The sequence below is a fragment of the Apteryx rowi genome, unplaced genomic scaffold (genome assembly GCF_003343035.1).
Source record: "Apteryx rowi isolate R43461 unplaced genomic scaffold, aptRow1 scaffold_245, whole genome shotgun sequence".
NCBI classification, from domain to species: domain Eukaryota; kingdom Metazoa; phylum Chordata; class Aves; order Apterygiformes; family Apterygidae; genus Apteryx; species Apteryx rowi.
Window position 1 is genome coordinate 73,650 of NW_020448808.1, and position 21,845 is coordinate 95,494.

The 21,845-nt window shown below is 44.1% G+C and overlaps 1 protein-coding gene across 1 annotated transcript in view; it reads right to left on the minus strand.

The window, feature by feature from the left end:
- The window catches only part of GLRA1 (glycine receptor alpha 1), a 48,358-nt gene extending 27,008 nt beyond the window's left edge, over positions 1 to 21,350 (minus strand). Inside the window, exons 1-2 of the mRNA XM_026066655.1 lie at positions 21,295 to 21,350; positions 1,757 to 1,887 (exon numbers count right to left, since the gene is read on the minus strand). Of these exons, the coding sequence (XP_025922440.1) occupies positions 1,757 to 1,887; positions 21,295 to 21,350 (187 nt within the window). The remainder of the gene's footprint in view (positions 1 to 1,756; positions 1,888 to 21,294) is intronic.
- Positions 21,351 to 21,845: the final 495 nt, after the last annotated feature.

A 21,845-nucleotide genomic window follows, 5' to 3' on the forward strand; every position in this document is an offset into this window, starting at 1 on the left:
GGCTTCAGTGAGTGTAAGGAGGGAGTGTTACCTGCTAATGTGCAAGTGGTTCAGCTTCCTACTGGTCACTGCTTGGTCTGGCAGGATCCCCTTGATCCCTCTTATTGGTGGTGGTATGTAAATGCTTAGCTGGATGTAAAGGTTCTTACAAGGTTGTTTTCGTTCCAAGTGGAAATCATATATCTTTATGGATCTTGTTAGAGAGATTTGGTAAGATGACTTTCCGTGTGCTGAGCCTCCATAGGGAGCATGGTGCTCTACGGATAAAAGCATGTTAATGCAGTTGAACAGGAGGGGAAGTGTTAGCTGTCCAGGATGTGCAGTGAGGTCTCCAGGGCTCAGGCCCTTTGGACAGTGAAGAATCCGACCATGCACCAGGCAGTGAAAAGGTGATAATGGAGCAGGTTGCAAGTTGGGCCATACAGGATGCAAGCGAGTGATTTAAGCTCTGGGCAATGCCACTCCCTTGAAACCTTGTGGAATCGAGTGATGTGAGTGAATCAGTTGCTGCAGCATGGTGAGAATCCAGCTGTCCGAGAAGTAAAGCAAATTGCTAAATCTGATCATTTCAAACTGCTCCAAGGGCCGAGGTGTATTTGCACATATGCAAACACATGCATGTGCTGTCCCTGGGCATGTACTGCACATGGATGTCACATGGTGCTCCTGTGATGACAGCTGATACTTTACATTGTGCAAGTATCAAGATCTCTGTATTTTTTACTCTCACTTCATTGTCTTGCTCTTCCTCTGCCTATTAATCCAAGAGGGATTTTTTGCTCCCCAGACAACTTCAAATAGAGATTCAAAAATCACTACAGACCTGCTAGATGCTTCCCTACTCTCTTGCCAAAGAAACTGAGTCCTTTCATACAGAGGGAGGATAGTCTCACTCTGGTACTCGTTTCTTCTCCTTGTTAAAGCGTTGAGGCTTGTTTCTTTAAAGAAATTTGGCACCCTGCTTTGTCTTGAAGAAAGACTCTTCAGATTTACAAGAGGAGGGGATATGAAATATCTTTGAGTTCATTGACTACCCTCTGTAAAATAATTCCTAAAATAACTTTTCTATAGCATGTGGCCTATACACTATTGATAATGAAATATGGGCCTTCTAATCAAAACTCATTTGGGATGAAAGATTTACTTCACACAACCTTGGAAAAATGCGGTTATTTCCTACTTGTGCATCAGACATTCCAAATGTATCCAGTGCCTTAGTTCACATTCAGTTATTTTTGTCCATCTAGTTGGGTTAGAGCCAGGCCTCTCTCTGCCACGTAACAGTAGAGCTGATCTCAAGCCTTAATACAGGTTGATCACAGACTTCCCTCCTAAATTTCATCTGTAGTTTTGACAGAGGGAAGTACCATCCTATTGGTGCTTGTTGCTCCAGGCTGCTCTGTTAAGAAGCCATTGACATCCAGCATATCTGATAYAACCAGTTCTTCTGTATGCAGAGCAGCAGGAATGGAAATGGTGAAAGCCCAAATGTCTGAGATCTGTATATGTGCACGGCCATTAAACTATCAGTCAACCCAGACTTCGCAATAATATCATCTCTGTAAGGCACCCATGTGCCAAGTCTCTCGTGGTCATGCATATTTCATATAAATGTAAATATTTTTCATATTTCATATATAGCTAGAGAAGGAATTCATTAGGATTGTGACAAGCAAGTCACAATCATAGCGTGACAGATTGCATGCAGTCTCTGTCCCAAAATAAAGCCACAAAAGCAGTGGTTTTTTTGCAATACCTTTAAAATTTGGCCTGATCCTGGCATCATATCCTGAAGTTCGTCCCATCAACTTATCCAGGAAATCGGAAGGAGACATGGGCTTGGGGGCAGATCGTGCTGCTGCTTCAGCTTCTTTGGAGGCTGCCAAGCTGTGTGAGTAGGAAAAAAAAAAAGGTTTTAATGCACTTCCCATACTGGGGAGAGCTTGGGCTCCAGAAAAGGAGCAGTCAGCATCTCATTCCCACTATGAGGCAGTATGGGTACCCATGTGGATTCCTAATGAGGTTGGTTTGTGCTAATTTGTTTGCCCAGCCCAAACATCTCTGAATATAGAATCCCAGCTGCCACCGAAGTAGAAGAGAGATGATGAGCAGAGAAAATCCTTTTGTGAATTTAGGTATAGCTTCCTGGCATGCCACTAAATCACAAATGTGAACTCTGGCACTGAGCTCCAGAGGAAAAATACACTCAGAGATTAGCCTTGGGCAGAAATTACTGCTTAATTACATGGCAAATAGCAGGGAGCATATCCTCTACTCTGACAGTTTAATTTTCCAAAAGGTGGGTAGGATCAGATCAATCTGGAATTTGAGATTTAAATGGGCATAAAGTGATTGCATAGCTCTTGMAGAGCCTTTGGGACTCTAATGTGATAGACATACGTTTGCTTCCTGCTACTGGTCAGTGCAGCATTTCCTATTGGTACCTGCAATGCAGGGTTCTGAATTCAATACAGCAAATGCAGTCTCTGGACTGGAAGGTGTCTGGAGTATAATCCTGAAATGATGCTCGTGTTGGGATGGGGGATGAAAGGAAATAAAATCTGCTGGGGACATGTATTGCCCCCAGGGCAGAAAGAGTGAAATTACTGATTTATCTGTACAAGATGGAAACTCTCCCCTGCAGAAGCCTGGCTAAAGTTGACAGTGTCTTCTGACTCAATGGGAGTTCATGAGATCTGCAAGGCGATGACTTTGGCTTAGTAAGTCTCTGTTGTTGCCATCTGCACAGGAACAAGTGATCCCTGGTACTAAGGTCAATTTCTAAGATGGAAGAAGTTACTACACAGTTCCTGCCATGTGCTTCTACTCAAAAACAGATCTGTTCTCATGCTGAAACTGTGGTGTAAAATAGCCTAAATAAGCAAAAAGGCATAGGTGACTTGCAAGGTGATTAGGGCAAGAGCTGTCTCAGCCTGTTGGTTCAGATGTCTGAAGCTGACTGAAGTCTACAGACAATATTGCAATGCAAATATATAATAAAGCTGTTCAGGAAGAGGTGAGATTCATGGCTTCACCCTTTGAAAAGCTTCTGATTTATAAGCACAGCGGCTGTGTGGGAACTGGGAGGAGCCACTGGTCTCAAAAACACTATGCCCCTGTTGTCCATGTACCATGGAGCTAAGCAGCTGAGAGGCCTAAGCACCTTCACAATAGGTGCAAGGTATTTAGCTATGTATGCTCTCACAAATGACACTACAGAGTCCTCTTATGGCATGAAGACCTCATCTGGGGAAATTTCTCATTTTCTCCTTGACTCAAGATACTCTTTAGAAGTCAAACCCACTGTCTTTCAGAAGTGTAGAGCTAAGTACTGACACAAAATCTATCAGGAGGAATTTAGGGTTAGTTACCATACAYGGCATTAATGTGATCCAGCACTCAAAGGCCTATTGTTCATACAGTATTAGTCCAAGCTGAGACTCTAGTGCCACAAATGTTGTCTAGATAAGGCCTTGATGAGGGCATGTTGAACCACCAAATTCCTAAGGACTTTAGAAACGGATGGAGTTCAAAAGGACTTACAAGCCCCCTTCTAATGGGTACCATAACTTCAAAGTCAGGAGTCAGTGGGGGCATGCACATTATATTGATTCACATCTCTAGTGCTAGCRGATGATGTGCAAATCCTTGGTTTCCAATGCCGCAACCTCACAAATGCAGTCTGGCTTTTTCTGCAAGTTGCATCTGTATTAGGGATGTCTGTCTGCTAGTTTTTTCATTGTTCAAAATTTGTTTAATTTCTGCAATAAAGGTGGGAGATAAGTTCCACATCATTTCTAGTAAGATAATCTAAAACTAGAATTTAATTCACCCTTTCTGCCTTCGCAATCTACTTTCAGGCTAAACCTTATCTGAACTAGTTGATGCCCAGAGCTGATCTCACAAAGTGTGGATCTGGCTCTTACTGTTGCCAAATCCCGTATCTTGACTTGTCCCCATCTCTGCTCTAGGAAACTATGCAAAGCTAAACCAGTGTGTTTCACAGGTAATGAGTTGTGGAGCCGGTAATTTTTAAAAAAGGAAAACAACATGGTGCAATTAACTCTCAAACTCAGAGGAGGAAGGCTGGGAGTGGGAGGATGATCAATACTGGGCTGTAATACTGCATTCCAATAGAGTGTCTGCATGGCTATGAGTCTAGAGAAAAGATTTCAATTAAGCAGCAAATGACTTAGTAACCAAAGACTCCTGCCACTTCAGCAGTGAGATGCCAAATAGTGCAATACACTGATTTCTTCTCATTAACTATAGACTGGAGGTAGATATGGAACTGGAAAAATGCAGGGGAGAGGTATAGAAAGAAGCAATACAAATCTCATAAGCTTTAAGTGCAAAAAGATAATTCAAAACTGCAAATCCCCTGGAATTCTTTTTAAAAAATAAGGTGAAAGAGCACAGAAATTGGTGTTCAGCTTTACTGTAAATTCGGTTCAAGAGCCCATTGGAGTATGTGGTCACACTATCACAAATGAGCAAGTCTGCTAGTGTTTCTTGGAGACCGTTTTCTGATTCTTTCTGCTTCTAAGTTGCAAGTGGAATGAATTTCATGGCCTCAGTTCCTACAAGGAAGTAAATCTTTAAGAAAAATGATGGCTTGTGTTCCCTAGTAATCTACTTCTATATGCAAAATCTAACAAGCATTTGTTTAACTGATCAAAAACACACAGCAAGGACTTAGGCAGGGGTCATATTTCCCCTAGTGCTTTCACACAAAATGTTTTACAAATACTCCTCAGCTCTTGCAGAGACTGGCACAGTGGGTTGGGCAAGAAGGAACATGTTAGAGTTGGGATTTCCTAATGGGAAGGGAGTTAAACACATGCTATAGAATATTTCAATGGCAGTCAAGGATTCTGTTCTATTGGGTTTCTCTTAAAATCTGCAGACAGTTCGGGTGGAAGGAAAGCCAGCCAGGGAGTTGAGGGTACCCCACACCTACCTATCCATCCACTAATCTAGCTATTGCTAGATTGCTAAGATCTATTTTTCAGATCTTCTTAACTGGGCAATTTGCATAGGACTTAGCATGTGCCATGACCTGAAAAGTTTTGCATCCTTGTAAAGAAAGTGGCCGATCTGCTGGAATCCTGAGCTGAGCAGAGAGGAGGAAAAGAGCAGGGAGGGGGAGACTATTGCCTTCATTGTCACTGTAGGCAGCCACAGGAAAGTGGGACAGTGGGATGAGAGCCCGGGCCTGTGCCTGCAGAGGAGAGGATAAACTTTGCTTGGCAGACATGGCTACGTGACTTGGTGTACTCTTGGGGAAGGCTGGGGCAGAGGGAAGTGGAGACAGATACTAACAAACCAGAGGCTTTCTGTTGGTTCAAATGTGTAAACTTGTATATGCAACTTTCTCTGTGGTGCTGGAAATGCAAAGGGGCAGATGTCTGAAAACAGAGGGGCTGACACGCATTGGCACAGCATCACCAGCTTCCTTGGCATTCCTGGCTCTCTGCCCTTAAGCTAGCTATCCTGGGAGACAGCTGATGGGCACCTGGGAGAGAGAACACCCTCTCACAGCCTTGCTGCTTTTTGGCACTTCATGCCCATCCCTCTGAACGGTTTCTGTGAGTACTTTTAGGAATGTGTTGACACTGCCAGACATGGCTTCAGGCCTCCAAATGGATGTTCTAGGAGTGCTGTTCAACTGCTGTGTGTTGTATCCAAGTGATTTAGGAATGCTAACTTCTGAGTTTCTGCCCGTTTGCATTTGGTTACTAAATGTTCCCCTAAAACCGATGGCTTGCAACAATTTCCCCACGGACTTATGCAGGGCCAGAAAGCAGGGCATGTGGGAATAGCAAAGCCTTTCCAACAGCAGGCTATCTGGGCACCAGGCAGATATATCTACTTTCTAGCTCAGAGGTAATAATAGAAAACAGCAGTGGAAGTTACAGAGAGAGGCTGGCCTAACAATACCATGTTTTGGAGGGACAGACTGTACCTAACACAACCCTAAAATGTTTGTGCTGGGTGTGACAAGCRAGCTTTGCTATAGCCATTCAGCTCAGACACCACACCAAAAGCCATCAGCTTGAGCTCTGTTCCAAGTCTCTCTTGGCTAGTGCCAAATGTGCTTCCTTGGGAACTTTCTGGGATTTTCTCCATTCATTAGTTCCTACAGAAGAATCCTTGGAAGACCTGTAGGACTGCTCCTCCCCTGGCCCAGCAGAGACAAGGAGGGGGAAATCGGCAAGCAATTTGAATGTTACTGAAGTAATTGGAACTTTAGGGTGGGTTACTGTGTTGATCATAGAGAAAACTTATTCTCTGAATAAACAAGAAGAGGCAAAAGGTGCAAACTACAAACTGTTTTTCCTAAATTAGCCCAAGAGGGGTGTCTGAGCAGAAAGCATCTTGGTGCATTTTAACAGCAGCCAGAGAACGGCTTATCTTATTTACACTGGTAAAATCCCTAGTAAATCTGGCTGAGAATGTGCATCAGGCAATCATTGTGGCATCAACGGAAAGGATTGCTTCAAAGGGTCAACAAACTAGCATAATCGTTTGATATTAATGCTGGTGTTTAAGCACTGAGCTCCTAGAATGTCCAACTTGCCAGCAGGCATGTAAAGGTGAAAGTCAGTGCAGATGAATAGTCAAGGTGCTCAGGGCACCTAAGAACTATATTACTTACAGTGGAACAGTTTAGCTCTGCAGGAGAAGCTACTGGCTTCTCCCCAGCCTACATAGACAGTCTCCTCTGTCTCTGCATTAGTTTGTTTGGAATAAATGGGTGAAATACTCTTATTAAAAAAAAAAAAAGTGGATTAGAAAGTGGCTTTCTTTGGTAGTGTAGACATGTCAGCTTGCTCTGTTCCCAGCTTCCCAACTGGCTTTTTCCTGTTCTTCCATTTTATATGGCCTGGGTGCTATATTTTCATGCTTGTTTGTGCCTGTGTCTGTGGCTTACTGTCTAATTAAGTCTGACATTGCAAACTGCCCAGTTCTGGTGGAGTGCTGATACTGAGAACTATCAATTTTTTTCTACACAAAGAGGAGAGGCCTAGGAACTTAATTAGCACTGGGCCTCTATTCTCCTGTCAAATAATTTAATTGTTAATTTTTAATTCTGAGAGGAAAAATAATGGCTGGCAGCAGAAGCACAAACTGTTGCAAAACAAGTGTTTGCAGAGGAATATATCTCTGCAAGGGGTGGAAGCATCAGGTCCCTGTGAAAGTAAACTGGTGCAACATCAGTAGTTCAAGAGAACGGCACTGGATTTATCCCTACAGTTGGGCTCTGTGCAGTTTGGGTGAAATAGAAGATACCCGATCACTTACTCTACTTCAGGGCCACTCAGCAATGGTTTCTCAAGTGTTGGGTGCTTTTTTTTTTTTTTTTTTGTTTTTGTTTTTTCCCCCTGAAGCAAGAAGCAGGCTACTGAGCTTGGCAGGGATGTGTGGGGAGTAGTGTTCAGGTGAGGTGGTTCACACCTTTGTCCTTCAAATGTCATGTGTTCTGTAGGAAGGTATCACAAGGGAGAGGAATATTGGACATAGTCTTTAGGGCAGGCTGAGGTGTCCCACATAACTGGTTTGCCCCATCATCTTCAAAGTCGGGCCTCACTAGAGCAGTGTGTGATCCTGGGGATGCAAGAGGGGGAACTCCAGTTTGTTTCCTGAACTCTGGGCTTGCCCCTATTCTAGGACCTTTAGAGGATGATGCAGCTGTCTCATTAGGAATTCTTCTTGACTCTAGTCACTGCAGCTAGATTTAGGTCTAGATGCCACTGAAATAGTGTTTTGCAGCTAAACTGACCTAGAATATTTGCTCAATAATGCAAGTTTTATGGCAAATCTCATTCCCATGGATGGACAGGTTCGGGAGGCAGCAGATGAAAATTGCTGCCTGTGCTTGTTATTTCATGCACAATAGCACCAGTGATACAGCCATGTAGCTTTGGGACTGGAGCTAGCCCTTGCCTCACGAGCTTGGGCATGCAAGGAGATTGTGGCTGTTTTGGCCTGCAGTATTGACATCCCCACAAACCCCTCCGCAGGCACGGGATTGTGAACATCTCAGTTTGTCCCTGGAGGGATTATCTGATTCAAGATCCTGCGGTTTGATATTAAGTACAGTCCTGCTAGGGTACATAGACCAAGCCTCAAGGAACAGCCTGCTCTCACTGTCAGCAGGTCTGAACTATGTATTTGTTACTCAAATTTCTGCTTTCAGTAATATTTACAACTTATTTTCTGCAACTACTGTCTCCTCTCAAGAGTGGTGTGACTGATTTCTGGTCTTGGCTACCTTTGCATGATTCCCACCCAGCAGTGCTGCTCCCCACTTTAAGGTCAGCCAGAGCGGTGGGGCCTGACAGAAGCGGGGGGACATTCCACGGCACCGCTGCCATGATGCTGCCTAGGCAATGCTGTTCTGGTGCTGCTGGTGTAAGGGGAGGAAGGCGCACTATGGATAGCTCTGAGGGAAGCCGGTGATAACTGGGGATGGTTTCAAGAACGAGGGGGGATAAATTCAGGGCTAACAGCCTGTCCGRCGCTGCGGGAGCTCTGGAGAACCTTCCAGAAAAGCGGGTGGGGAGCGCCGCGCGGCGAGAGCCAATGGCTGGGCGCCGCGGGAATCTGAATGAGCCAATCGGAACCGGCTATTCGCTACCCGCACCTATAACAATCGGTGCGGAGGGAGGCGCGCGGGGTGCCTGGGGGCTGACGGCGGGTGGCGGGTGTYAACGGCCGCGCCGGGGGACTGCCCACTGCGCGGTAGGGGCCGCGGCGCCGACCCGCCCGGCTTCTCCGGGCCGGGCCGTGGCCCTGCGGCTCCGGGACGTGGTGGGAGGAAACCGCAGCGCCGACCCGCCCGGCTTCGCTCCTGGACCGCGACGTCTCTCCGGCCGAACAGGGAAGTCGTGTCAYTCTTTAACACTACATGTATCTGTGACTGAAAGCGTTCTGGTTGGTCCTCACACTGGCAGCTCGGTCTCCAACCGCGACCGTTAGCTCCGGTGTCGGACGTGGGATACCGTTGCACAAAGGGCAGATAGCGGCGGCGGGGACAGGCGGGCGCTAGGACCCGGGGTGGACTGCTCGGCGGGACCGCATGCCGGCGGCGCGGCCGGTGCCCCCGGGCCCCGGCGCGCCTGCGGTTGTGGTCCGCAAAGTCTGACAGCCCGAAGTGTGGGTGTCGTCTATGGCTGTGTATGGACGAGGCTCGGTCAAATGTTTGAGCAAGGAAAAATGAGGGAAAGCGGGAAGTAAGAATGCCCGATCCCTGGATGGAAGGGTGAATAGGACCCTCTTAGCATGGTGTTTGACCCAAGTGTGTGCCCTGGTTGCCTAGGTTTATGGGGAGGTATTGGGGGACCAACTTCAGAAGGGGTTCAACAGGGGAAAAGGTGCTGTCTTAATGTGGTGTTGGGGGGAAAAAGTGCCTCTTAGTGTGGGGTTGTGCCTTTGCATACTGGGTTTTGGTGGAAATAGTATGAAAGTATAGTAGAAGGGAGGGTGATTTGGAAAACAAGAGCGAGTGTGTTAGAAGATAGAACTTTTCTTAACAACCCATGACTAAGACTAAGAACAATTGTTATACAGTTGTCTAAAATCAACACCACGGTGTTGGTGGCCAGTAACCTGTTGCCTACTGTACCAGGTCTCTCTGCTCAGGCCACCCTCAAAATATATATCACTGCTAGTTGAGAAGGGTCTCAGATTGCTCAGAAAAACAATGCTTTGGTGTGGCAGAGGATTTAGTTAAATCCCATCCTGTAGCACCAGCCTCATGAGAGCTAATGTTTGGAATGGTGGGTGGGAGGGAGTTGCTTGGGGTTTTCCCAGATTCTTCCTCTTGTTCCTGCAGAGCAGGTGCCTCATGTCACCATGCCACTTGCTGCAGTCTGAAGCCGTATCCTCTGGGACAAAGCTTGGGGATGGTTTTCCATCCAAAGACCAGACAATGGTCTTTGGTTTGCTGCTTCCTGGAACTCTTGGGTCTTTTGCCCTGAGGAACAAACCCCAGGTTCCCTCTGCAGCTGCTTGGATCATGGCACTGGGCAAGCAGGGGGAGGACAAGGTCTTTTGTGCTGATCAAGGACCTCTCTGAGAGGCTTCAGGTGGAAAAGCAGGCTGCACTCTGCTCCTTCAGGGAGGAAATGTGGAGGGGAAGTGTGTGTTGATGACTTATTTTGGAGGCATTTAGCCTTTAAAAGAAAACTTAGCCCTGTGACCATCTGATGACAATTGAAAATAGTAGATGCTAAGACCTGGTATTGCAGAGGCTCTGACAACTTCTGTATCAGCAACCTGGGCCTGGAATTCAGTAGTGTAATTTCATCGACTCCAGCAGATTCTGATAAGAGGCATAGTTACAAAGAGAACATGAGACAGTTGGGCGCAGAAATGCATCGTGTTGTCCATGATTAACTAGCGAGAGCCGCGTTACCCATGGCAACCCTCCCCATGGGAAGGGGCTGTGTGGGAATGCAGCAAGGCCAGATGCAAGACTGGCCACTGGTGCTTCYGATCCCGCTCCCTGCTTTGTTCACCGTGGCTTCCTGAGTCGTCTCCTTGATCCCTGAGATGGTGCCTGTCAGGCACTGAGGCCTCTGAGCAGAGACTTGAGCTCAACAGCACTCAGCCTGTCTTCAGTCCTTTGCTTACTCTGAGGCGGCTGTCTCCATCTTGTTCTCAGCAGAGGGAGGGAGGACAAGAGCTTTCTCAGTGAGGAGGAAATGGGGCAGCCCTTAAACCCTACACCCAGACCATTTCTGAGTGCATATCAGCATGCTATTTTGAGGGAAATGCTGCCAGATGCTGGCCTGGGAATGCTTGGCAGAGATTGCAAGCAGAGAGATATATATATATATATTTTATGATTAGATTTACTATCAAAATGAATAGCACAATCAATATTGATATACAATTCAATTAAAATGAATGAAATTCATTTTCTGCATGTTTTTCTCTGCCATGTTGTCTCAGAATTTCTGGCTTATAGCTTAGAGATGGATGGGATAAAAGGAGTGAAGGTGTGGGGAGAGTAGGGAACCCTGATACTAAATTTTTGGTCTGGCATGGTGTGGAGTAAAAGGAGCTGTGAGTGTTACGGGGTGCTGGTCACACAGTGCTGATTGCAATCCATGTGGTTGTACTCAATAGGTGAAGGTTTCAATGCATCCAGTATGGATGTAGGGTGTGCTACAGGGGTGAATTTACAAAGCTAACTTTTGTGATGGGAAGGAGGGAGGAAGAATTGGGATTTGGTTGTTTTCTTGGTTTATCTGACAGTGTATGCAACAGAGGCAGGGACCAGACCTGGATCTGGGACAAGACAGGAAAACAGTCATATACAGCAAGACTGATAAAATACAGGATTCAGGACACTGAGAAAGGAGGTTTTACCCTAAGAAGCAGGCAATGAGTTATGGAGGGACCCACTACTTTTTTTTTTTTTAATTCTTTCCTTGTTTAGAGGAGAAAAATGAAAAGGTAGGTTTGTAAAATATTTCTCTCTCTGTCCTATACGATTATGCTCTGTTGCTGTGAGCTGTTTAAACCAATTCTGGCTTTTGCACCAGAAGTAGCTGCATTGCAGTAGCCGCAGGGTGTGTTCAGTTAAAGTTTTGAGAGCATTTTGGGATCCTTTGGGTGAAAGGTCCTGTACAACACGCTACCACTGGTCCTTGTGCCTGCACAGGAGGGCAGGAGCTGGGAGATGCTTTTCCAGAGGCCTTGGGAATTAACCCTCTCTGARCAGCCCTAGCCAGGGAAAGCAGCAAAGACCTTACTGAATTGAAAAAATCTCTTTTTCAGACTGCAGCATTCAGATGGCTCTGTGCTTCACTGCCACGTTTCTGCAGCCCATGGCTCCTACCCCATATGGCAAAACACCCTGTCTAGAGCTATAAAACATCCCAATTACATTGATTAAGTCTATGGAAAGCCACCAGGCTTGGAACAATCACTGACTCTGCCTGGACAGAGCACTAAGAAAATAAATGACTAGAACACCTGTGTGTGTGTGTGTGGGGAGTTTAAAAGAAATCTGCATATTATATGTAATTGAGATAGGAATAGTGCAGTGAAACCAACAAACTGCATGGAAACAGTGCTCTGTTGCACCCAATACCCCTGCTCTTAAAAGGACTGGTGTTCAAACCCTCTTTCATACGTTGCATGGTTACTCTTGCCTATCAAAGTGTCTTTGGCCAGTGAASGTGCACCCTCGCAGTACTAGTGCTATGCACCCTCTCACTGTTGGCTTCCAAACATGCCATAACAAACCAGGAGGGAGTGCTTATTCCAGCCTTTGATTTCTTTTCATTTATTACAGATAAAGCTTTCAGTGGTTGGTATTTCAAACTGAGGCAAGTTGTTTCTTTACACTACCTAATGGAGTTATGTTTTCCCCCCCACCATATGAGTGCATTAAATTCACAATTATGAAGTCATGGATGCTCTGCCTGTTGATGTTCTTATCTACACCCTCCTCCAGAAGGGAGTACAGCTCTTGGAGCATGAATGACTTTCTTGGGACATATGATCCTAAGGCACTTAGATTCAAAAACATGTTAAGAAAATATGAGAAAACACATTAAGAAAACTATTTAGAAAAACAATGGAGAATTGCAAGTCAGGGCTTAAATCTTAACCGTTTGTGAAGTAGATCCAGTAAGCACCAGCATAGACTCTTACATGTGCATATTGTCAAGGGTTTTAAAAAAAAGTTTATAATTACATTCTTTTAGGAAAAAAAAATGAAAAAAATCTTGCAAAGACAAAAGCATGTGTCTAGCTTCACACGCTCTGAATATTCCCTTTAAAGTCAAGGGGACTAGTCAGATGTTTAAAGCTATGCATAAACTTCCTTTCTGAATACAGTAACTAAAAGGAAAAATGTCTTTGTAAGACAAGGTTTCACATTCTAGGTAAGAATATTCTGTTCAGTGATGTGTTCTTGATTTAGTACTTGGATGGAGAGCTGCGGTGGGAAACTCTATTGACCTCAGGTTTTAGATCACAGACCCACGATTTCTCATAATTCTCTGACACTTTTCTGATGTTTTTCTATCTATAGCTCTGCAGTTGCACTATCGGTTGCAATTTCAACAGTTCAAATAGTTTGTTACAGCTGTTTTTTAAAAATTAGTTTTAGTTTAAAGGTTTCTGCTGCTCGTTAAGACTGGATAAGAATATTGCAACTGCTTTTTTCTTTTTTGATAAATCAGAAATGGTATGAATAGAATTGCTTTAAAAAGAATATATCATCCAGTGCACAGTGGTGGTGGTCTTTATCTTCTGAAACTTTACCACAGATCCTCTGAGAAGGCTTCCTGAGGTAACACATACAACCTACCTATGAAATTGTGGGTCCCACAGTAAAACTGGGGCTCTCTTTGTCAGGTGTATTTTATACTGTGTAAAATGAGTTGACCGATAGAAAATTTAATTCAGTCAGAAAATGTTAAAATAATCCTAGTCATTGCGATGCTGTTGGACCATGCAAAGCGCAGTCAAATTGGCACAGGTTTGGGGAAATGTACATAAAGCAAATACCTTGCTTTGTAAAGGCAGCTGGAGGTGAGTGTTCCCCCTGTGCTGTCTGTGACTGTTTGTGTAATTTATCAGCCTATTCATGAATTGTAATGAAATGCAACTTTTGGAATGAATGGCTAAGCTCTGCCTAGGAGGGCTTTTCTTCCCATCGTGGCTGCCCTCTGACTTCATTCTCTTCAGCTCCCTGATTTAAAAAAAAAMCAAAAAACATGTCTTCAACTCTGGCAGCACTGCAGGGCCCGCATTGGTGCAGGAGAGCAAGCCATACTTGATGGGGCTTGTACTTTGTCAGCCACGCTGTTGGCAGATGATTTCTAAGCCTGCAGCTCTGGGATGGGGCACAATGGAGAGGGCTGGAAGCTGGAGGATGCTTGTGATTCTCCGGTGCACAGGGGCAGCAGGAGGGATGGGATGCACACATTTCGATTTGTAAGTCAGGTCTTGGGAGCTCTGGTGCAGGGGAAAAAAAAATCTGTGTATGTGTCAAGAACCATTGCCCTACTCTCAGCTGTATTTCTGGAGGGTAAAAGCAGTGGGAGTGAACAGAGGGAAGAAATTGTAAAGACACCACATGAAAAATCACTTTCTTGTCCACAGTCTGTCTTTGCAGTATTTACAACATGAGAAAAGGCTGTCTCGCCCAGGAATCTGGAGTATCTTGCTTCCCTACCCCCAACTGCAATCATACATGATCCTACAGATCCTGCTGTAATGGTGGGCTTGACCCATTTTGCATAGGGGTATTGGCACCTACAAAGCCACTTGGAGTTAATCACTCTTTAAAGGGTGCTGACAGCAGCTGACTCTTATAGGCTTTCAGGTTTTATACCTTGCCCATGAGAGATGGGAGAAGGAGGAGTCTGTGCTCTTTGGGGCTTTGTCTGAAGCATCTTTTTACTTGCATTTTCTAAAAAGAAAGAATTAAAATTCCAAAGGAAATCCGGCAAAGGTGAGAAGCAATGAATTTTGCTGGATTTCCTGCATGATTCTTGGCTCAGCTGTGTTTTGCTGCTGAAATAGATGTATGTGATAGTGATTTAGTCTACTATTGATCACATTTTTGGTTGCTATTTATTGATTTGTGTGTTTACTCCAGCCTTTCATGGGCTGGGGTTGGGGGACAGAATCTGCATTCTGGGCGAGCAATCGTAGGGGCAGAAATTGCTCATAGATCAGGAGCGTGGGGGGAGCTGCTTTCAGCAGCTTTTGTCTGAAGGCAATGCGTGCAATGATTGATTGCACTGCAAGCCCTGCTATTCCATACATGCGACACTTCTTGTCTTGGCAACCTCTTGGCAGTTTTTCCTTTCTTTACCCACCCCACAATAAGGCACTGATAAAAACAATGGAGTTCCCTGGAGGCTGTCTGCTAAGGCATTTGGATTTTGATTGTCTTTTTCTCTAAAGGGCTGTGAGCCACAGTGGAAGGACGAAGAGGGAGGAATCAAAAGGAAAGCAGGTGCAAGTGTGTGGTGGTGGTGTTCCCCCCGCCCCAATCCAGATTTCGTAGAGCTTGGTAAATTAAGATTTCTCCTGCTTTTCTCAGCTGGCACTTAGATCCAGCAGAGATGTGTATACAGGATGCCAACTGTGTCTATGTACCAGCCAGATGTGGTGCAGTCCCAAAATCAGCAGCTTACCATGGTGCATTATATGGATGGAATAATTGCCTGTATAATAGGGTGTGCTCAGTGTGTGTAAATGACAGGTGCATCTGTCTCCATCTATTTGTTTTCTGCAAACCCTCTTTGTGCTTTGGCCTTTCTGAGGGGTACAGAGATCAAGTCATTGTTTCTTCAGTTTCTGAGCCTCTGTCCCCTGAAGTATGAGTAGAGATTTAGCAGCATGGAAATGTTGTACTTTATCTATAGCATCACTGGGGTCAAAGCATGCAGACCTCTAGGACCAGATGAGCTGGAGTAAATCAGCAGGTTCCCAAGAGGTTAAGGGGGCTATGTTATTTTGCACCAGCTAAGCATCATGGCTAAGAAATACCAATGTAAGCCTTCTCCCTATGTGGGAGATGGTCTCTGTTGTCTGGCTCTGTAAAAGCAAATATAAATTGTTTGAATCTTTTAGGGAGAAGGGAGAGGGAAAGAGAGAAGATGTGAACTTGTTTCCTTTCTGTAAGGGGAAACGACCTGCTGAATCAGCAATATCTTATTAATGTCAAGTGCAATGCAAAAGTTGCTTTTTCTGGGGCTCTGCAAGCAGGTCTAGCAGGCAGCCTTTTTTTTTCTTTTTTTTTTTAAACATATGTGACAATATGATGAGCCCTTTTTCTTGGAAAATGCAGAGTGCACGACTGTAACTGTACTACATAAGAATAGAAATTATTCTGCTGTTGCCAGTAGACAAAGTTCAATAGAAAGTATGCAAAGTAACAATAGCAAATCAAAAGGGTAATTTGCTGGAAATAGTGAAACTCTGATTTAATGTGCCACAACAGCAAGAGCTGATACAGACAAAATGGATAGAAATCAAAATGCCTTATCAACCTATCTGTCTTAATATTAGTTACTTTGGGATTCTCAGAAAAGCTGAAGGGTTACAGAAAATGAGCAAGTGAAACTCGGTGAACAGATTTAGATGATTTGACATACTTAGATGTGGTTTTGATATAGCTAAAGAAAGCATGATTTATTTTTCTAAAACCCTGGTCTTTCATAAGTGCCTAAATAACAATTATATTTCAAAGGTGGTCTGACATTTTGCTCTTAATACTGAAATTTGGAGAGCCTTTAGCCTGCATACTAGGATGGAAGGAGAGCAGGCTTTGCAGCTGGTTTTCTGTCACCAATGAGTGATCACTGGTCAGTGTTGGAATAATAAAGTAATTTAATTCTGGACATTGATTCAAATCTTAGTTCAGATGCTGGGATCCCTCTCTGTCCAAGTCAACTCATGAAAGTCTGGTGAGATAAATTCCATAAGCCAATGTGGAAGGTGTTTGCTGAAGAGCAGTGCAATTGTAGTATGCTAGTGTTTGTTTTTAGGTGCTTTTCTTTTTGGCTTGAGTCACTTGGTGGTAGTGGAATGAAGTTCTTAGCCTTTAGACTGTGCTATTAAATCCAAGACTTAAAGCATTGAGTCAGAAGGCACTTTGCTGCTGATTTGCTTCATATGTAAGGATCTCTAGTACCTCTTTCATGGGAAAACAGGAATGAGGAGGGACCAGACTGCCATGCCTAAATTCTTGTTCTTGAAGAAAATCTTCATTGACAATTCATATGATGTAACACTCTCATATGTAAGGGCAGGATCCCCCCCATATAACAAGTCTGATTTTTTTCCAGAAACAGCTCACTTCTTGTGTCTGAGCAGTAAATGTATGTTTTGCCAGTGGGACTTGCTACAGAGTAAGATAATGCTCAGTGGGAATAGAGGTGGACAGCCAGTCTGTATTATCCAAAATCTGCATGTGTTAGTGCATGTGAGAGACAGCAGCATTTTTGACAATGTTTTTGTCAATCATCTTTCTCATATACTGTTCTCTTGCCCTTTGCATACGCTTTAAGGAGGAGAGTGGAAATGGTTTCTGTACAGATGTCTCTAGAGCCTTTTTTTTGTTCTGACCTATCCAGAGAGCAGGTCTGGAGTTGTTGTGAGGCAGCTGATCTGAGATGAAGGTTAAGATTAGACTGTGCATTAGAAAATGTTCTGTGTACTCTATGTTAATTTGTTTTAATTTCCTAAAATGCAAGTGAAATGTTATTTGTGTGGATGGAAGTGTGTATAAAGTCTGTGCAGCAGGCAAGGTCCCAAACATTTTGGCCTCCTAGTGGGATGAAAACAAATTAATCTCTTTATGGAATGATTTATAAGGGCTTCTTGGTAGAATTGTCTACCTTATCACATTTTCAAACCTTGAGTATGTAACCCTTTTAGCAGGGTTTCTAATTGAGCCATTATAGGTTGCAGACCACAGAGGCTAAAGAGCGACTTTAGCAAAACCTTAGACTTTTTGGCTCTAAATCATTTTTTATTTCACGGAGGAGGTGACAGTCTCAGAGCAGAGATACAACTGGTCATGAGGCACAACTTCTGGTAGATTTTAGTTAGCATGAGGAAAACACTCTTTACTACAGGGAATATCTGCCACGTTGCTTACCTTGTGGCTCTGGAAGTCTTTGGTTAATGCTTCATTCACAGGTATCTCTGCAATGCTATCTAGCGCTGCAGAGGTACAGCAAAAGGTTTGGAGATGCATACATTCTTCTCCCCTTTTCCTTCTTCGGCCTTCCCTTTTACTGTATTTTCAAGGGGTTGGAATCAGCAGCTCTCCAAACATCTATTTTACTTGTTTATTTTAGAAAAAAATGTGTTTTGCTTTCCACAAAGTTAATAGAGGCATCACATTCAAGATGGCATCATTTTATTGCTTAAAAGCTGGATTTGGAAAGGAGCTCTGTTATTGAGGGACAGGAATAGGAAAATGCTAATTAGAGCCATCCAACAGGGTCTGAGGCTGGCAGCAACTTTCAGCCTGTGAATCTCTCGAAGCAGTAGCCTTGAATCACTCCTGCTAGCTGACAGATCACTATTCAAAAGGGGCCCACTCTGATCTCCATTCAGTGGACTTTGTGATGCTGGTACGTTATTTACAGAGGTGCAGATAGAATAAGAAACAGGCCCAGATCACTTCAAAGGTTCACAGTACATTGTCCACTCAGTTAAACTGCCGATTCTAGGTTATCTTTATCTCCTAACCCATACAAGGGGCATTCCCACCCTCAGGCTTCTGCTGCGGTATTTCTGCATTGCTACAGTTAACAAAATGCTACAGTATAACACGAAGGCCAGGCAAAGTTAGTGCTAGGCAGATGTAGGTTTTTGTTCTGCTTCAGGGAATTAACAACTGAACTGAGATATAAATACACAGTGCATGTACTTTGGGAGAACATTATATATGTCTCTGCAGATATAAGCAGGGCATCTGGAAGTCCCTTCCTAAGTATTGTCCAGTCCATTATTATTCTCAAGAAATAGCATTTCTTCTTGTGGAGATCTGTAAGGAATGTTGGTTAAGCGGCCTGTCTGTCAGAATAACCATTTCATCTCCCGCTCCCAACACTGTTCCTATCTCTTTCTACCCGGATGCTTGGTAAATGTCTTAGTCACAGATAAGTGACTGCAGTCTGGGAAGGCAGGTAACAAAATAGGAAACACTTTTCCATAAAGAAAGGCATGTCAGAATAAGCTGCTTATGGCAAATTCCTTCTAAAACACCCCAACTGTAACAGAAACAAATATTATGTTGGCAATATCGTAATGTTTGCATTCACACACCAGCTGTTATTCTTTCCCACAGGGTCTTGTTTTTAAAGGCTGGCAAAGGACGTTCTGGTTAAATAACAGATGTATTTTTATTTCCTTTATCATCTGTATCTATTTTTTCTCTTGGACCTTTGCTTTTTCTTTATTATTATTTTGCAGTGTACATGCTAACACAACATGGGTACCCTTTCCAGAATATTTTTGACAGGCTGACAGTAAAGTATGGTACATCTTGCAACTTAAAGCAGTGCATACTTCTATTATGGATTATTGGATTATCTTTTTTTAAGTATTATGTACGACTGAGTGCCTGAGTAATTGGCACACTAAATTTATGAATGGCTRTTAATGAATAAACTTCCTCTTACTGAAACAGCAAAGCTATTCCTGGACTAGAAAGGCTGGCAGACTTTTGGCCTCTAATAAATTGAACACATAACACACAGAAGGGGAAAAAAACATTGCTTGGAGTCAGTTCTGAGTAGGAATTATTGAATTGTTTCTTGTTTGAAAAATGATTGCGGTTCATAGAACGGTTTGGTTTTGACATCTCCCAATAATTTAATTAAGTTTTAATAAAATTTGAAAATGCTTTATGTATTCTAGGAAAYCTAGATTTCCAGAAATACTTTTTGTATCCAATATAGCATATATATTAAAAAAAAATAGTGTACATGTGTATATATATACGTATATGCACACATGCAGATAAATAGCATATATGTAATATATAATGGTATAAACATTAGAACCTGAGGGGTATGATTTATCAAGGTTTTGAATGCTCAGGACTCTGATGTGCTTAGAATCTGTAGGTCCTCACATGTATTTTGTGATACATAACTGTGTGTTTTAGAACAGGATGGGCAAGATAAGTATATATCAATTTCAGTTGTTCAGGCAGTTTAGAAGAAAGCCTGTCAGACTCTTAAATGCCAGGGCCATAGGGAACTCAAGTTTGGAGATGCTCCTTTTCTTTTTCTTGTCATCCATTTATTTCTGGACAGCATTCCAGAGTGTTTATGATGGTATGAAGGGATGCACCATATCTTATTTACTATTGACTTTTATCTCTTTGCTTGCTAAATTAAAGGGTTTATGGTGCATACATATGCTTCCTTTTAGTCCACCACACTATACCATGCAGTGCTGCTATACGCTTGTGGCTGAATAAGACTTGAAAGGATGTTTCTGAAGTACTGAATGTTGTTCATTGTTCTTTGAATTTTGGTGATTTAGTTATTTCCAGAACTTTTCTCGGTTTTCCTAACAAATACTCTGTGTTAAGTGTGTTAAGTTCATCCTGCAATCTTGCTGTCATTGTTTTTCTGTGGAATTACAGAAGGAGGAAGTGGAGATGCCCCAAATCTTATGCTTGGGAAGACAAGTGTTAATAGGGAAAAAGATCACTAGCTAGAAAAGTCTTGCTAGTGTCAGCAAGTATGCTACTGTGATTCATAAAATAAGAAGTATTACTTTGGTAATGTATGCTGTATATGTAAATAATGTCCTTTTCATGTTAAACTGTAAGATGCGACTTTGTGAGATGCAGGGGAATCCCTGCAACTGAAATGAAGTCTGACTGAGCGCTTCAGGTCACGACAGAAGGGTTTTTTTTTTTTTTTCAGTTGCATGTATCTGATGTCTATCACTACCCCAGACTTCATTATTCATGTAGATACAGAAGAGCTTCTACTTTCCACCTTTTGATATTTTCCTTTGTGTATCTAATAAAAGCGTTACAAGGAGACATGGACAAGAAACACTTCTTTAAATTAAAAACAAAAACCCTGTTCCTTCTCTTAAGCCCTTAATGAGAAACTGAATGCATCTAAACTAGAGTCAAAATACAGCTGCTCGATAATGGATATAATCACAAAAATGGTCCTGCCATCCCCTTTGGTTTTTGTTTAGGTTTAGCAAGGGAAGGGTTTTGAAAACTGTGGGAAAGAGAAACAAAGTTGGGAAGGAAGGTGACTATTTCTGTGCTTTCAGTGCTTGTAGACATAGCAGGCTGGTGAGATGGGGTGAGCCCTCCTTAAAAAGGAAGCTCACGATTTCTCAGGATAACAAAATTGAGCAGTGAAAACATCCCACAGAATTCACCTTAACCTGCAATCTGAGGATGGGGAGGGGGGTGAGGAAGGGATATTTACCCGGGCAAATTCAAGTGCAGCATTCCCAGCCACCACTAGTTGTCACTTTACAACCAGCCGGGGTCGGTGTTTTCAGCACTGCGGTTAGCAAGATTGCAGTGCTAATTAAACGGAGTAACTCCTAAAGCTGCGGAAAGTCCCGAGCCTGGGGCTCTATAATAGTCAGTCCCGGGCAACCAAGAAGAGACGAAAAGGCAGCTTAAGAAAGGCCGAATGCCGCTGGGCTAATGCTGAAGCCATATCTGCGGGCTGTACCCTGAATGGCCAAGGTGGTCCAGCCAGGCAGTGCCCGGTGCGCRCACACTCCTCCCGCGAATACGAGCCTTACCTGAAGAAAACGATTGTCTCCCACACGTAGACTCCGAGTGCGTTGACGTTGCACATTTTTCCAGCTCTCTCCTCTTTTTGTACTCCGCAAGGGGTGGGCCGGTGGGGTTGGCCAATAAAGTAAACGGCACTTGGGGAGAAATGGTAAGGGAAGCGAGCCACTCTTCTCAAGGCAGGCTTGGGCGGTGGGCAGCGCCGAGGCAGGCGCCTCCGGTCGGCACCCTGGGCAGCGCCGAGGCAGGCGCCTCCGGTCGGCACCCTGGGCAGCGCCGAGGCAGGCGCCTCCGGTCAGCACCCTGGGCAGCGCCGAGGCAGGCGCCTCCGGTCAGCACCCTGGGCAGCGCCGAGGCAGGCGCCTCCGGTCAGCACCCTGGGCAGCGGTGCTGCGCGGCACTCCGCGGGCTCCTGCGGAGCGGCTCCGCTCCGGGGCTGCCTTGGCTCGTCCCTCCTCTCTGTCTGTGCTACYGCCACTGCAGTAATGCTCGGGGCTGGAGGATCAGGCTTCTCGCACTGAAATCTCCTTTCAGCAGGATCCTGCTCCGGACATCAGGC